General features: G+C 36.7%; 1 protein-coding gene and 1 pseudogene across 1 annotated transcript; both read left to right on the forward strand.

Annotated features, from left to right (window-relative positions):
- Positions 1-10,242: 10,242 nt before the first annotated feature.
- LOC136225932 (transcription termination factor MTERF15, mitochondrial-like) lies at positions 10,243-16,908 on the forward strand. Its single transcript, XM_066014108.1, has 2 exons — positions 10,243-12,182; positions 16,801-16,908. The coding sequence occupies exon 1, from the start codon at positions 10,437-10,439 to the stop codon at positions 11,577-11,579; it is 1,143 nt and encodes a 380-aa protein (XP_065870180.1). The 5' UTR covers positions 10,243-10,436; the 3' UTR covers positions 11,580-12,182; positions 16,801-16,908.
- On the forward strand, positions 12,477-16,566 carry LOC136225933 (scopoletin glucosyltransferase-like; annotated as a pseudogene).
- Positions 16,909-17,061: the final 153 nt, after the last annotated feature.

Consider the following 17,061-nt stretch of genomic DNA (forward strand, 5'->3'; position numbering starts at 1 on the left):
TCATCCACCGAAAAAGATTCGGTTTGTGTCCAAAGGAACAAAGCCTCAAGTTCAACAAGGTCAGGTTGGACCAAAGTCAGCAGGAAACCTCAAAAGGCAAGCTGAGCCTGAGGAAGAAGAAAAAGAGGACACTCCTGAACAACCACTGAGAAAGAAGAAGAAGGTTTCTTCTGGGTTAAGTCCTATCGATGTACCCCCACTTGACTTCGTTGTCTCTGACAACTCACATTTCATAAGAAGTCAAGGCATTGATCTTGAGAAAACACCCACTGACCAAGATGAAGCAGAATTGGGTAATCTCGGAGGTCAGTTTGATGCTGTGGAGACAGAAGTTGTTGAGCAATATGAAACAACCCACACTGAGCAGGTTGAAGAACAAGCTGAGCCAACAGCAAAGGATCATGCTGATCAAGGGGTAACTTCACCTGCTGACTCAATTGCCTCTATTCAAGCTTACCCCTCTCCTCCAAAGACTAAGAAGTTAAGAAGACTTAAGAAGAAGGCTCATAAATCCCAAGACATTGACCTTCTGAATGACTCACCTCTACGAGATCCGGTCACTGATCTCTCCGACATGCAGTTCAAATTCTTCTCTAATCCAACTGAGTTTTCTCCACCAGAGCAACAGGAAAAGCAATCCTCTGTTTCTCAACCTAAGGAACATGCCGACTCAATTGCTAATCAAGGTCAAGTTGATTCTGAGCCAGTACTCGAAGTTCCTGCTGCTTAAAACATTGAGATAGCAAAGGAAATACCTGCTCAGGTCAGTGCTGAAACTCCTCAACCTCCTCAAACCAGTCAGCTTCAACCTGACTCTGAGCAAGTAGATAACTCCGCCGGTCAATCTCTTCCACATCCTCAAATGCAGAATATCAACCAGTCAGTTCCTGCTGGTAATCTAAACACAAGTCTATCCACTGACTATGCTGGAACTTCACATAATGCACAGAACCAAACACCTCCACCATCCGGTACTACTTCTATTCTGGCATCTGGACCAAACATTGATGGATCCTACTCTTACTTACATGCCACTGAGTCTGGACGAAAAATAATCGACTCAGCTCAAGCCTTACTCAAGGACCTTCATCAATCAAATGTCGAAGCCGCTGGGTCTGTTCCTGTTGAGCCAACTCAACTTTCCTCTGTCACTCAGCTTCTCACCGAAATCAAAGGTCTTAAGGATCTTCTGAGTGTCATGACATCTCTCCAGTCTCAACAACCCAAGCAGGAATCACTAGTAAAGCTGGCCGAACTCCAGCTGACTATGGTAAATCACATGAACTCTCTACAAGGTCAATTTCAAAACCTGTCAGCTGCGAACTCAATGTATGCCACCTCTGCTGAGGTTCATAATCTCTTTACCCAGCTTCATTCTGAAATAGCCAAGAAAAACGAGCGACTCTCTTCCTCCTCCCAATGCTCCATTGAGCAAATCAGTGAGGCTGTCCGTCTACTCAACTTGAATAAGGAAGAGATGCAAACTGACCAACTCAAGACAAATGAACTTCTGCGGTACTCACAAGTCACTTTCAACCATGTGCGCCACTCGAATGCTCAACGTCAGTTTTATGATTCGGCCTTGCTAAAAATGTTTCATCAGGCCTATGCCATGCTGACTAACTCTATCGCCTGGGTTGGAAAGTCTCAGGAATATATTCTAAGTATGCTAAGTGCCTCGGTCAGGGTTCCCCGTGATGTCCTGGATGATGGAGTTCCCGTTTTTTACGGTCTCAATGAAAGCACGAAAAAGCTGAAGGCATATTCCGTGAGATTAACTCGTGCTGCCATCGAAGATACCTTCATTCCTCCTCCACCTGATGTTGGCAAAATAGGGGAGAAAGAACAAGCTGGTAGAACTCAGCATGCAGGAGAAGCATCTGGCAGTCAGCAGAAACAAAAGGGAAAAGCCAAAGAGCATGATGTCCAAGTCAACTACAAGAAAAAGTAGCTTGACTTGCTAGATTTAGCTTTTTAAAACTTGTATTCTTTTCCTTGTGTATTTTGTTGTGCTGACCATTAATCCAAAACTATGCATGCATCTATTTTTCAAACTGACTAATCTTATGTGATGCTTACTTATGTTTTGTGCTAAACATTAACGTATCTTCATTAAAATCAACTGTGTTATTTGTTTACACTGCTTCATGTTTGTCTGCTGTGTTGATCTATACGTTGACCTCTTTTATATGACCTTTTAACTAAACCTCATTGAACAAAGATATACTCAGCATACTCTGATATCTAAATCTTCCGCATAACTTAACTGAGTTAAACAGAATATGTTCCATGAGCTGACCTAAGTCTGAAAACTGACCTTAGCTTTACTTGATTAAACCTTGAAATGTTTAAAGTAAAACTAACTCAGTAGCTCAACCCTTACGGGGGAGTATCTTGAGAAAATCAAGGTCAACTATCATGGGGGAGCTCAACACTGAGTTCCTTACTGAATATTTTTGCCAACATCAAAATGGGGGAGTTTGTTGAAACACCTTTCCACATGATTTTGCTTTGACAAAATTATTTATGATAAAAATATTCTAACACATTAAATTTAAATGCTTTGATTTATTCACACTAATGTGTTTGTTCAATGTTGAGTTATTTGACTTATAAGACATTAAGATAAAAAGCCTTAAGGCCCACAAGAGAAAGTCAAGCCTAAGTCAACAGATCAAGACCTCACGGCCCAAGAAGATAAAACGCAGTCGTATCAAGTAAAACGACAGCTCAGCGTGAAGAAGGATCGAGAAGCCTTCGAACAAAAGCTTCTAGATGAAGCTACTGAGTTGTGCGACAAGGTAGTTAGGTCAGCGGCAGAACAGAACCAACTTGGAGACAAAGTATTTCTACTTTGGGTAAAAGTTAGAAGACACAGAAAGCTGTCTGGAAGACCTTACTATAAAAGTGCAAACATTTTGTTCATCTGACAAAAAGCTGATGAGCACTGCCGTAGACAGAAGATGCAAGAATCTCATTGGCCAACGACACTGAGCACGTCCTGAGTGAAAGCGACAGGAAGCCATTAGCCTCCAACGGTTATTTCGAAATTCGAAATCACCGGTGCTTGAAGTGTCACTATAAATTGGCCTTTCAAATGCTTCATTCTGTGCAGATCTTCAATTAGTCGAAACGCTGACCAAATTCATACTTGAAGTTCTGTGAGAATAGCAAAGCAAAACTTACACCAATTCCAATCATTGTGTAAAAGTCTAGAGTGATTTTATTCATCTAAAGTGTCTTAGCAATTGTTGTTTAGGACAAACACTTATCATTTCTAGAAGTATAGAAAGGAGAAGCTGAGTACTCAGATACAGTACTCAGCGGTAGTGATAGGAGTGAGTAGAGGAATAGAGGAAGGTACTCTTGTATACTCAACTTCTGTTGTGAAAGGTTTCGTGCTCTACATTTAAAGAGCTCAGTAGAGGATTCAAAAAGCTCGGAACGAGTTTCTGGGACTGGACGTAGGCGGAGAGGCCGAACCAGGATATGTCTGCTGAGTAACATATTTCTAACCTTAAACTCCTTTATATTTTGCTTGCTATAAAACTGACTAAGTAACGAACTCACGCTGAGTTGAGTGCACTAAGAAGCTGAGTTCAGGAATAGACTTAAGTGTTATCTCCTTACTCAAGGAAAGAAACAGACTTAGTCACCAGTTGACTAAACGTGTGTCTTAAAACTACTTAGCGCCGCTGTGTAAACATTTTTAGAAGAAAAGAAGTCAGCTTTAACGGACAAAATTTTAAATAGTTCCTATCCCCCTTGGAACTCACCTTGTCACGTTATATGAGACCAACAAAGATGAACTTTGAAGAAGAGGGAAGAAAGGAGGAGAGAAGTGAGAGCTTCTCACACTAGAAACTTAAAGTCAATTGTACCTTCCATTTTCTTCCTTTTTTGGAGATTTTTAATAAAAAAGTTTACTGATGGTCGTGCCTTTTACAATCAGCCAAATGTTGGAATCCCATTAAAACGACATAGTTTTACTCTCTTCTTCTCTTTTTGTTAGGGTTTTGCTTTCTTCCTCATAGTTTCTGAATTGGTGAACTTCATCTCCTGGAATTGGAATTAGAATTGAATTTGGGTCGAGGCTTGTCTGCCGTTTGGAATTATGTGGCCATAAGCCATAAGCCATGAATAGGAAGAAAAGTATGTGTGGCTTTTGAAATTCACTTCCCATGGTTTGATTGCTTTGAAATTAACCAAAAAAAAATAAAAAAGAAGATGAACATGAAGTTGCAGTAGCTGTTTAATAAAGTATTTTTTAGATAATTTGTTATAATAACGCTCCCTAAAGTTGACTTAATACAAAAATAATAATAATTAAGTATATAGTTTTTTAAACAGCTATGCAACTTCATCTTCATCTTCTATTTTTTTTGTATTAAGTCAACTTTAGGGAGAGTTATTATAACAAATTATCTAAAAAATACTTTATAAAACAACAACTTCATCTTCATCTTCAATCTTTTTTGGTTAATTTCAAAGCAATCAAACAATGGGAAGTGAATCTCAGAAACCACATATACTTTTCTTCCCATTCATGGCTCATGGCCATATGATTCCAATGATAAACACAGCCAAGCTATCCAATGATAGGAACCTGAAAACCACCTCTCAATGAACCTCTTGTCTCTAGACAAATCATAAAAACCCCAAATTCAGATTCTAATATCAATCTTCACATCCTTCAATTTCCTACAATTGAATTTGGATTACCAAAAGGATGTGAAAATGGTGATTTCATCTCTTCCAAGAATCTAGGATGGGAAGTTCTCTCCAAATTTCTAGTTGCAACAGCTTTGTTTCAGGATCCACTGGAAAAAGTGCTTAGAGAAATCAATTTCTGATTGGATATTTCCTTGGGCTACTGATTCTGCTTCCAAATTTGGTATCCCAAGGCTTGTTTTTCATGGAACTTGTTTCTTTTCTTTATGTCCTATCATATCTATTCACAAATATACTCGAACTCGAAGCGATAAGGGCTGATAATGGAAGGAAAAGGGCTAATAATTCAAGGATGGGCACCGCAAGTAGTTATACTTGAACACGAAGCGATAGGGGGATTTGTGAGTCATTGCGGATGGAATTCAACGCTTGAAGGGATAGCTGCGGGGTTGCCAATGTTGAGGGAGCATGCACGAGTGTACGTACTAGTGTTGGGAAGACTGAAGAGTTCCTTATTACGATTGGAGTGCATCAAGGTTCCGCACTAAGTCCATTTCTTTTTGCCATCGTTATGGATGAATTAACAAGTTCACTTCAAGATGGTATACCATGGTGCATGCTGTTTGCAGATGATATTGTGTTGGTTGATGAGACGAAAGAAGGAGTGGAGAGGAAGTTGGAACTATGGAGACAAACTCTAGAATCTAGAGGCTTTAAGTTGAGCCGAAGTAAGACAAAATATTTGGAGTGTAAGTTTAGCGGCCATAGGAGTAGGGAGGCAGGGACAATCACCCTAGATGGGAGAGTTGTTCACGCCTCAGATTGCTTCCGGTATTTAGGATCTATTATCCAAACGGATGGAGAAGTAGATGGAGATGTTGCTCATAGGAAAAGCTGGTTGGTCGAAGTGGAAGAGTGCTACGGGTTTCCTTTGTGACCCCGGCATGCCTAATAGATTGAAGGGAAAATTCTACCGGACGGCAATTAGACCAGCATTGTTATATGGTACAGAGTGTTGGGCAGTGAAACACTGCCACATCCATAAGATGTCGGTGGCGGAGATGCGTATGTTGAGATGGATGTGTGGTCATATGAGAAAGGATCGGGTGAGTAATGAAATAATTAGGACAAAAGTAGGGGTCACATCTATTGAGAATAAAATGAGAGAAAACCGACTAAGGTGGTTTGGCCATGTGAGACGTAGAGCGCTTGATGCGCTGGTTAGGAGAACCGAAGAGTGGCAAAGGGATGTAGTGGTGAGGGGTAGGTGAAGACCTAAGCAAACTTGGAGGAGGGTGATCGAGAGTGATATGAGTTTACTGGGAATTGAGGAAAATATGGTAGTTGATAGCACGGAGTGGAGGGAGCGAATTTGTGTCGCTGACACGACTTGATTTCACGGTTTTATATGATGGTTCATGTTAGCCGACCCCGAATCATTTCGGGACTAAGGCTTTGTTGTTGTTGCCAATGCTGACTTGGCCTATAGGAAGTGAGCAATTCTTCAATGAAAAATTTGTGATAGAAGTACTGAAAATTGGTGTATCTGTTGGTGTTCATGATCATAGCATTATAAATAGTGAATGAATGGAGAAGGCTATAAATCAGATAATGGAAAATGAATAAATGAGAAGAAAAGCTCGTGAACTTGGGCAGATTGCAAGAATGGCAGTTGAAGAAGGTGGATCATCCTATTCTGATCTTAATGTTTTAATTGATGAACTCATTAATTTAAGAAAAGTGGGAATTAATACGGATGGTTCTGCTCTTGGTACTCCTGGAGCTGCTGGTTCAGGTGGGATTTTCAAAAATGCTGGTGCTAAAAGGCGCTAATCGCGCTATAGCGTGAAAGCTTGGGAGAATGACTGACATTGTCTTTGGTTAGAGTGTGATTATATTTATGTGGTGAAGTTCTTTAAGTGATGATTTTGAAGGTTTCTTGAAAGTTTAGACAAGATTGGTTGACTTGTCTTCGTTTTCTTTCCTCCATGAATTCGCTACAGGGAAGAAAATCAGGCTGCTGATACTATGGTAATATTTTGTTTGTTTGTTACAAAACACGTTGGTTGAGTTCTATCTGTATTTCTGTAATTCTTTCATTTTTATGATTTTAGCAGTTTTGAGCAATTTCGCGTTGTTTAATTTACTGTTTTGGCTGTCTTTTATATGAACTTTTTCTATTCTCTAGTCTGATTGATTGTTGAGGAGTTACTAGGGAGGGACGGTTTTAGAGGGAGCCGGCCTATGTGTCCCTCTAAGGTCTCCCATTTAGGGGCCTGTAATCCGAAAATATGGTAGATTGGATGAAATGGAATCGATCAATAAAAAATGAGATGTATATACCTCATTTGGAAATGATTTGTTTAAAGAATAAGTGAATTCTGCTAGGAAAATATTTATTCTTTATGGTTGTTTGTTTATTTATTTTGCATAGTGTTTTGTAATTTGTGTTTTCGAGATATACACTTCTAGGTGTGAACGAGTCTCGTGAAATTTAATATTTAGCAAATTCGATAAAGAATAAAGAATGTGCTTTCTTTATTAATCTACCGGCCTCGCCAATGAAGGTGTAAAATTAGGCTTGTGGTTCCGGGATATATATATATGGGAGTTCCTGGTTGTAATAGAGTCTCATAAAATTTAAATAACATGCCAATATTCACATCTAACAGCACTTTCTGACAATATTTTAAAAACCGAACCGAAAATCGAACCAGATTGACACTCGGGTCAAGTGTCAACTGGTTCAACCTGTTGACTCAGATTAGTTGAACCAGATGATCTCATAAATAATATATATATATATATAATCTAAATTATAAAATTTATTAAGAATTTTAAATTTTATTTTATGTATATCTAAAATTTATACACTAAGTAAACCTTATTTATATTGCAAAGATCAATTAAGTTCTTAATAATATTTATTAAAATATTTAAAAAATAAATACTAGATAATATTTGAAATTTGAAATTTTAAGCATTAGTATATAATATTGTTACTAATTACAAGTTGAAAGCTAGTTTAATGCTAACATGTATATAGTTATACATAATCGTCCAGGTTCGAATCCCACCTACAACATATTTATTTCTTTTAATTAAATATTGTAAATAGCTAGCTGGACCAAACAACTCTGGTTTGTTGAACATATTAAAAACTAGTATGAATCGGATCAGAGACCTAACCGGCTCGCGGCTTGCTTTCCAACCAATATTCGTTGCCTTCTTTCTCAAGCTAGGGAGTTTGTTTTCGCTTTTCGCCTTTCATTCCGAGGGGAATAATTTTAGTCGTTAAGCTTCTCTCATTTGGATCTTGTGGTGCCCTCCGGATTCGACTTGGTTCAAATTAAATATTAATAGTGAATGTAAAACTCTTACAAGTTATGCTTTCTCTCTCAAAAACCATTAATGTCATGTGAACTAGTCAAGAAAGTTTGCAAGGTCTCGCTCATTCAACCTTGGTCTTACACCTTAAATTGCAGAGAACGACTGTGGCTGGTACCTGTTTCAGATTGACAACAAGTCTCTTCCATTAAAGCAGGTAACACGTGAAATCCAACTCATTTAGAACACACAATCTTGTTATTATATATATATGATGTTATAAAATGCACCAAAAGGTAACATTGTCCTTACATATTCGGACTAAAGCATCAGAGCGAGGTTCCGAACCCCTTCTTAATCATTTTTCTATTTTATCTTAGACATTGAAAGTTTATCTCAAATTATCCCACATTAGAAGCAAAAAGAATAAATGAGTTAATGAGTTTTAATTATCTCTATATCATGAGTACTACATTAATACATTATTTATTGTTAATTACTAGCCCATTAATCAAAGTAAGAGTTACCAGAAGATGAAAAAACACAAAGCGAAAGAAATCCAAAAGTCACAAATAAACCTATATACAAAGCATAATATATAGTATTCCATCATTATATTCATTGGAACGGAAAGGAAGGGTCCTTACAAACATATCAACAGAGATAATAGATTATGACTTTAACAACTTCCCAACACTATTATCAAGCAATTATAAATGTATGTTCATTAATTTATTTACAATTTGTAAATTTAAATTATTTTAAAATAAAATATTAATATCACTATATGCAAATTATATAAAATTTAAAATGTTAAATTTATGTAAAAAAAATATCCACCCGCGCAACGCGCTGGCACAATACTAGTTGCTACTAATTACAAGTTGAAAGCTAGTTTAATGGTAACATGTATATAGTTATACATCATCGTCCATGTTCGAATCCCACCTACAACATATTTATTTCTTCTAATTAAATATTGTAAATAGCTAGCCGGACCAAACAGCTCTGGTTTGTTGAACATATTAAAAACTAGTATGAATCGGATCGGAGACCTAACCGACTCGCGGCTTGCTTTCCAACCAATATTCGTTGCCTTCTTTTTCAAGCTAGGGTGTTTGTTTTCGCTTTTCGCCTTTCATTCCGAGGGGAATAATTTTAATCGCTAAGCTTCTCTCATTTGGATCTTGTGGTGCCCTCCGGATTCGATTTGGTTCAAATTAAATATTGATAGTGAATGTAAAACTCTTACAAGTTATGCTTTCTCTCTCTCTAAAAAAAAGTAACCATTAATGTTATGTGAACTAGTCAAGAACGTCTGCAAGGTCTCGCTCATTCAACCCTGGTCTTACACCTTAAATTGCAGACAACGATTATGGCTGGTACCTGTTTCAGATTGACAACAAGTCTCTTCCATTAAAGCAAGTAACACGCGGAATCCAACTCATTTAGAGTACACAATCTTGTTATTATATAAATATGACGTTATAAAATGCGCCAAAAGGTAACATTGTCCTTACATATTCGGACTAAAGCATCAGAGCGAGGTTCCGAGCCCCTTCTTAATCATTTTTCTATTTTATCTTAGACATTGAAAGTTTATCTCAAATTATCCCACATTATAACTAATTACAAAACGTAAGTATTTATTTGGGATGGAGGATAAAATTGCACCTAAAATTATGAGTAAGGATTCATTTTACTTTATTGTATAAAATTGCACCTCATTTGTTAAAGATGAAAGATTAACGATTTTGTGTGTAGATAGGTTTTTAAAACTAACTATAGGTATGTGATAGATTTTTAAAGTCAACTATAGGTTTTGATAGATTATTTTAAACGTCTAGGGTGTCAATAGGCAAAACGTACCAAGTTTAACGGTGTAAATATGTATTAAGGGTCCGTTTGGTTGCTACTTTTCATGCTCCTGTTTGCCTTTTCATTTTAAAATTGAGAGTTTTTGGTGTTTGGTTAGTCACATCATGTTTGCCTTTTAAATCTGAAAAGCAACATTAGGTGTTTGGTTAGTGACCTCCTGTTTTCTGGAAAAGCAGCTTTTTCCAACAGCAAACAGCAAACCGTAACAGCAAACACCAAATAGCAATACTAAACGGCAATAACAAACAGCAAACCGTAACAGCAAACAGTAGCTAAAACAAACGGCCCCTAAGCCATTTTAAAAGTTAAGGGTATAAATATACCTAACTGCTGCCCCGCTGCCCGTGTCTTTTACAGACGTGGAAATCCCATCATAACGACATAGTTTTACTCTCTCTTCTTCTCTCTTTACTAGGGTTTGATTTCTTCTTCAATTAGTTTCTGAATTTCTGAACTTCTTCTGCTGGAATTGGAATTGGAATTGCATTTGGGTCGAGGCTTGTCTCCAATCTCGAGCAAAGGTCAGGTTTTCTTTTACAATCTTCAGTTTAAGGTTTATCATGTTTCAATTTCTCTGCAAGACGCTTCTCCATTCTAGAAATGGTTCCACTGTTGCACCTCATAACCCATCAATGGTGGTTTCATTTTCACTCAGATACTTATCATCTGATTCTGATAATCCACAGTCTTTTACTCTTTCTTACCTCACAAAAACATGTGGATTATCTCCTAAATCAGCTGTCTCAGCTTCTAAAAGTGTCCGGTTTGAATCCTCGGAGCAGCCTGATTCGGTCATATCCTCCTTCCAAAAATTTGGATTCTCGAAAATTGAAATCTCTGAAATTATCAGAAAGTTCCCTAAAATGCTATGTTGCCATCCCGAGAAGACCATTTCCCCCAAACTTGAGTTCTTTCGCTCTAGGGGAGCTTCAACTCCTGACCTTGTTACAATCTTAAGTACCTACCCTTGGATCTTCAAGATAAGCTTAGAAAATATGTTGGTTGGTAATTTTAATTTTTTTGTTGACTTATTGCAATCTGAATACAAAGCCATTGAATTGATTAAACGAAATGCTCGTGTTCTAAATACTAGTCTTGAAGTTGCTCTAATACCTAATATAAACACTTTGAGAGAAAATGGAGTGCCTGCATCAAGTATTTTGCTGTTAATTCAGGCTGATTGGGTAAGTATTGGAACAAATCCAGTCAAATTTGGAAAGATTTTGGAGGAAGTCAAGGAAATGGGATTTAATCCTTTGAAGTCACAGTTTGTTTTTGCAATCATAGCATTGACAGGACTGAGCAAATCAAAGAGGGATGAGAAGGTTGCGATTTATAAGAGGTGGGGTTGGTCTGATGAAGATATAATTACGGCCTTCAAGAGGCTCCCATCGATTCTCTCAATCTCAGAGGATAAGCTAATGACCATGATAGATTTTTATGTCAACAAATTGGGTTTACATTATTCAGTCATTCTGAGTTGTCCTGCACTACTCAAATATAGCTTGAATAAGAGGCTCATTCCAAGAGGTGCAGTTATTGAATTTCTGTTATCCAAAGGTCTGGTCAAATTGAATTCAAGCATAACTAGTTTGTTCACATGTTCAGAGAGGCGTTTCTTGGAAAAATATGTGAAATGCCATGAGGAAGCTCCTTGTTTAATTAAGCTGTATAACCACAAGTTAAAGCTTTCCGATACATGAAAATGTGGAGAAGATGAAGAATGACAAAGTGATGCAAATTTACTTCACTGGTTTTTCTGCTATTCTTGGATGAACTTTGAAATTCTCAGTGAAGTTGGAATCTATAACATTGAAATTCTTGTCTACTTTTGGGAATTGCCACAATAGTTGCTGTGGATAATTTTCATTCTGTTGGGTAAAGATATAGACTTGTGCTGCTTTTTTTGGTATAAAACTACAGATGAAGACCGGTTCCGTCTCTAAACAACCTTTGTTTTGCTTGAAATGGCCATGGGATATTCAACAAGGTCCCCGGAATCCTAGTTAATGCACCTTTGAGGGTCCTTGGATATTGATATATTTGCAAACTCTTGGATGCATTGCTTTCAAATCTTTCAATTCAATATCTAAATCTTCAAGTTTTACTGGATCAGTGCCTTTAATTCAAACGAATCAGGTGCCAGAAGCAGCCCGGATAACAGTTTGAAGTGCCAAATGAAACTGCTGAAGTGCAAGGAGAGGCAGAGCAAAGAGCATTTGCTTTGGCATTAGGCGAGAACAGGAATTGAAGTTGGCTGAACATTATAATGGAAGATGCAGAGACTGAGAAAATGGCTGCCTGAGGTTTTAAACTATCCTCTCAATATATTTATTTATTTTCATTATTAGATAGTTGATATGCATTTAAGTCATGATCTTTGCTTTGAACTTAAAGATAGTAGATATGCATTTAAATCATGATGATTGTTTGTTGCTATTTCTTGATTCCTCTGTGTCACAATTATTCAAATTATGCCTATTTCAAGCGAATTGCTATATTTCCTATTCTTATTTAAAGAAGGTTATATTTCCTATTCTTATTTAAGGTAGGTTAGAATTAATAGGGTGATTTAAGGTAAGTTAGAATTATTAGGGCCATGAATTTAGGAAGACTAGTATACTTTCCTTTTCCCATTTTTCCTATTTTAGAGAATTGTACTGTACCAATTCATTATGCAAATTGATTAATGAAATCTTTATTTCTTTCTTCTAAATTCTCTCTCTATTCTCTTTTTTCTCTGGTTATCTCGATCTCTCTCTAACCTTCAATCTTCTTTCTCTATTCTTCTCTTCTTCTAAGATCTTTTCTGCCCTAATCTTACTGTCAGAAATCCTAATCCTGACACTCTGAAACATAACATAGCATGTTTCAAACTATTTCTGCTATCAATTTCTTGGAGAATTATATTAAATATCTACTCTTGGCATATTGAATTCTGTAACATGGATGATTAAGTTCATGCAACGTGCATATGGTTTGGCCGGTTTGCAAACACAGTCTTGTGGTAAAAAACTTTTAAATGGGAGTCTGAGGTTTATGCCGTTAGCAAATATAGTCCAAAATGCCAACGGCATTAAATAAAACTCTGAAGTGGCATCCATACCTATTTTAGTTTGATATTGGAGCCCGAATTTCGGTCTTTAGGATTTGTCTGGAGACAAGAGGCTCGTTAAGAGGAGTTGTAAGAGAATGGTAGCCTTGAGGTTTTTTGAAGCAAAAAGCTTGTCTGCCGTTTGGAATCATGTGGCCATAAGCCATGAGCCATGAATGGGAAGAAAAGTATGTGTGGCTTTTGAAATTCACTTCCCATGGTTTGATTGCTTTGAAATTAACCAAAAAAAAAAAAGAAAAATATGAAGATGAAGTTGCAGTAGCTGGTTAATAAAGTATTTTTTAGATAATTTGTTATAATAACGCTCCCTAAAGTTGACTTAATAAAAAAATAATAATAATTAAGCATATAGTTTTTTAAACAGCCATGCAACTTCATCTTCATCTTCTATTTATTTTTTTGTATTAAGTCAACTTTAGCGAGAGTTATTATAACAAATTATCTAAAAAATACTTTATTAAACAGCTATGCAACTTCATCTTCATCTTCTATCATTTTTTGTAAATTTCAAAGCAATCAAACAATGGGAAGTGAATCTCAGAAACCACATATACTTTTCTTCCCATTCATGGTTCATGGCCATATGATTCCAATGATAGACATAGCCAAGCTTTTTGCTTCAAGAAACCTGAAAACCACCATTCTCACAACACCTCTCAATGAACCTCTTGTCTCTAGACAAATAAAAAAAACCCCAAATTCAGATTCTAATATCAATCTTCACATCTTTCAATTTCCTACAATTGAAAGTGGATTACCAGAAGGATGTGAAAATGGTGATTTCATCTGTTCCAAGAATCTAGGATGGGAAGTTCTCTCCAAATTTCTAGTTGCAACACCTTTGTTTCAGGATCCACTGGAAAAAGTGCTAAGAGAAATCAATCCAGTTTGTCTTGTTGCTGATTGGATATTTCCTTGGGCTACTGATTCTGCTTCCAAATTTGATATCCCAAGACTTGTTTTTCATGGAACTTGTTTCTTTTCTCTATGTACTATCATATCTATTCACAAATATAAACCCTATAAAAACTTATCGTCAGATTCAGAGCTTTTTGTCGTTCCGAGTTTTCCTGGAGATATGAAGCTGTCAAGAAACAAATTATTGAAAGCTGAGTTATGAGAAAGTGATACCGATGAGATGAGAAAACTGTACGAGTCTTCCATTGAATCGGAGCTGAAGAGCTTTGGAGTAGTAGTAAACAGTTTTTTTGAGCTCGAACTGGTGTACGCTGAACATTATCGAAACGTTTTGGGAAGGAGAGCTTGGAGTATTGGCCCGGTTTCTCTTTGTAATAGAGATGTTGAAGCACAAGCACGAAGAGGACATGAAGCATCGATCGATGAACGCGAGTGTTCGAAATGGCTTGATTCCATGAAACCTGATTCGGTTGTTTACTTATGTTTTGGTAGTACAACCAACTTCAAAGCAACTCAGCTGAAGGAGATTGCGGTCGGACTTGAAGCTTCTCGGAAGGACTTTATATGGGTCGTCCGGACGAGCATTGATCACGAAGAAGATGAAGATTGGTTGCTTGAAGGATTTGAAGAAAGAATGGAAGGAAAAGGGCTGATAATTCAAGGATGGGCACCGCAAGTAGTTATACTTAAACACGAAGCGATAGGGGGATTTGTGACTCATTGCGGATGGAATTCAACGCTTGAAGGAATAGCTGCTGGGTTGCCAATGCTGACTTGGCCTATAGGAAGTGAGCAATTCTTCAATGAAAAATTTGTGACAGAAGTACTGAAAATTGGTGTATCTGTTGGTGTCTATGTTGCACGGAAACGGATACGGAAACGATACTCGGAAACGTAATTTCTAAAAAACGTAGGAAACGGAAACGTGGGGGAAACATGTAAATATTAAAAATATAGGGGCATATTTATAAATATTAAAAATATAATAGTACATTAAATAAAAACAAGATGAAGAAAATTCAAGCTCAATCAAGATTCAAGAGACAAGGATTATAGGAGAAAGAAATATGGATTAGTTCTTTAAATTGAAGGATACAAGGAAGTAATTATGTCTCAAATAGAAAGTTTCAATTTTCATAATCATAGATTGAATAGGAACCGGAAAATAGAAAGTTTGAATTTCCAGAATTTTAATCGAAATAGGTAGGGAAAATCGTTTAAAAACTGAGAGACGCGTTTCATATTTTTGGTAATTACGGAAACGTGCCCGGAAACGTTTCGTATCAGTTTCCGAGAGTTTCCGTTTCCGGGAAACGGGGAAACGCTTGTCATGGAGAGTTTCCGTGCATTATAGGTTGGTGTTCATGATCATAGCATTATAAAGAGTGAATGTATAGAGAAGGCTATAAATCAGATAATGGAAAATGAAGAAATGAGAAGAAAAGCTCGTGAACTTGGGCAGATTGCAAGAAAGATTGCAAGAATGGCTGTTGAAGAAGGTGGATCATCCTATTTTGATCTTAATTTTTTAATTGATGAACTCATTAATTTAAGAAAAGTGGGAATTAATACGGATGGTTCTGCTCTTGGTACTCCTGGAGCTGTTGGTTCGGGTGGGATTTTCAGAAATGCTGGTGCTAAAGGGCGCTAATCGCGCTATAGCGTGAAAGCTTGGGAGAATGACTGACATTGTCTTTGGTTAGAGTGTGATTCGATTTATGTGGTGAAGTTCTTTAAGTGATGCTTTTGGAGGTTTCTTGAAAGTTTAAACAAGATTGGTCGACTTGTCTTCATTTTCTTTCCTCCATGAATTCGTTATTACTTATCTACAGGGAAGAGAATCGGGTTGCTATACTATGGTAATATTTTGTTTGTTTTGTTACGAGACACATTGGTCGAGTTCTATCCGTATTTTTGTAATTCTTTCGTTTTTATGATTTTAGCAGTTTTGAGCAATTTTGCTCTGTTTAAATTACTGTTTTGGCTGTCTTTTGTATAAACTTTTTCTACTCCCTTTAATAATATTTGGATCTGATTGTTTATTGAGGAGCTACACGGAGGGGCGGTTTTAGAGGGAGTCGGCCTATGTGTTCGTCTAGGCCTCCCATTTAGGGACCTCTAATCAGAAAATATGGTAGACTGGATGAAATGGAATCGACCAATAAAAAAATGAGATATATATACCTTATTTGGAAATGATTTGTTTAAAGAATAAAGTTGTATATGTCGAAAACTAGTGTTTTCTGAATTATATGAAGCCAGTAAGCAAACAGCAAATCCGTGGGTATTTGAACCCGAGTATCCGGGAAAAAGTAGAATATTTGATGGAAGAACATGGGATCCTTTTGAGCAGCCTGTTATAATAGGGCAATCCTATATCTTGAAATTAATTCATCAAGTTGATGATAAAATACATGGACGTTCCAGTGGACATTATGCACTTGTTACACAACAACCCCTTAAAGGAAGGGCCAAGCAAGGGGGACAACGGGTCGGAGAAATGGAGGTTATCTTTTCATTCCTAAACTCAATTGAACGGGAGATTGTAGTAGAATTTTTCTCCAATTATTATTATTATTATTTTATTTTTTTTATGAGAACTTGTTTCAATTTATTTATTTCTTTTTTTATTATTAGATAGTTTTTTTTTTAACCTTTATTATTAGATAGTTGATATGCATTTAAGTCATGATCCTTTCTTTATATAATTTATTTATTTCTTGATTTCTGGTATATTATTAGCAATCAAATATGTGAGCATTTATATACTGCAGTCAAGGAAATAATATCATAAACTTGTTGTGGGATTATAGTAAAATAAAAGAAAAAAAAACTGTTTGTGGTTTTTATCTGTTTGTAAATGTAGTATATAAATTAATTTTTTTTTTTAGGGAGAAGGCCTATATTAATGGCTTGCCATTAGGGTTTTCAAGAATCGCCATTGTGTTGCACTATAGCATTGGCCAGGCTTGCCCCTCCAATTCCAGTTTTAATATTGGCCTTTCTCGCCCCTCGTGTTCTATCTTTAGAGCTTTTGATTTTTAATTTGTTGACTTCTATTTGAAATAGCATAGTATTGGTTGATATTGGAGCTAATAGATTGATGCCAGACTCAGGTGCTGTTTGATAAAACTGAAAATTAAGTGCTAAAA

Source organism: Euphorbia lathyris, chromosome 4, assembly GCF_963576675.1.
Source record: "Euphorbia lathyris chromosome 4, ddEupLath1.1, whole genome shotgun sequence".
NCBI classification, from domain to species: domain Eukaryota; kingdom Viridiplantae; phylum Streptophyta; class Magnoliopsida; order Malpighiales; family Euphorbiaceae; genus Euphorbia; species Euphorbia lathyris.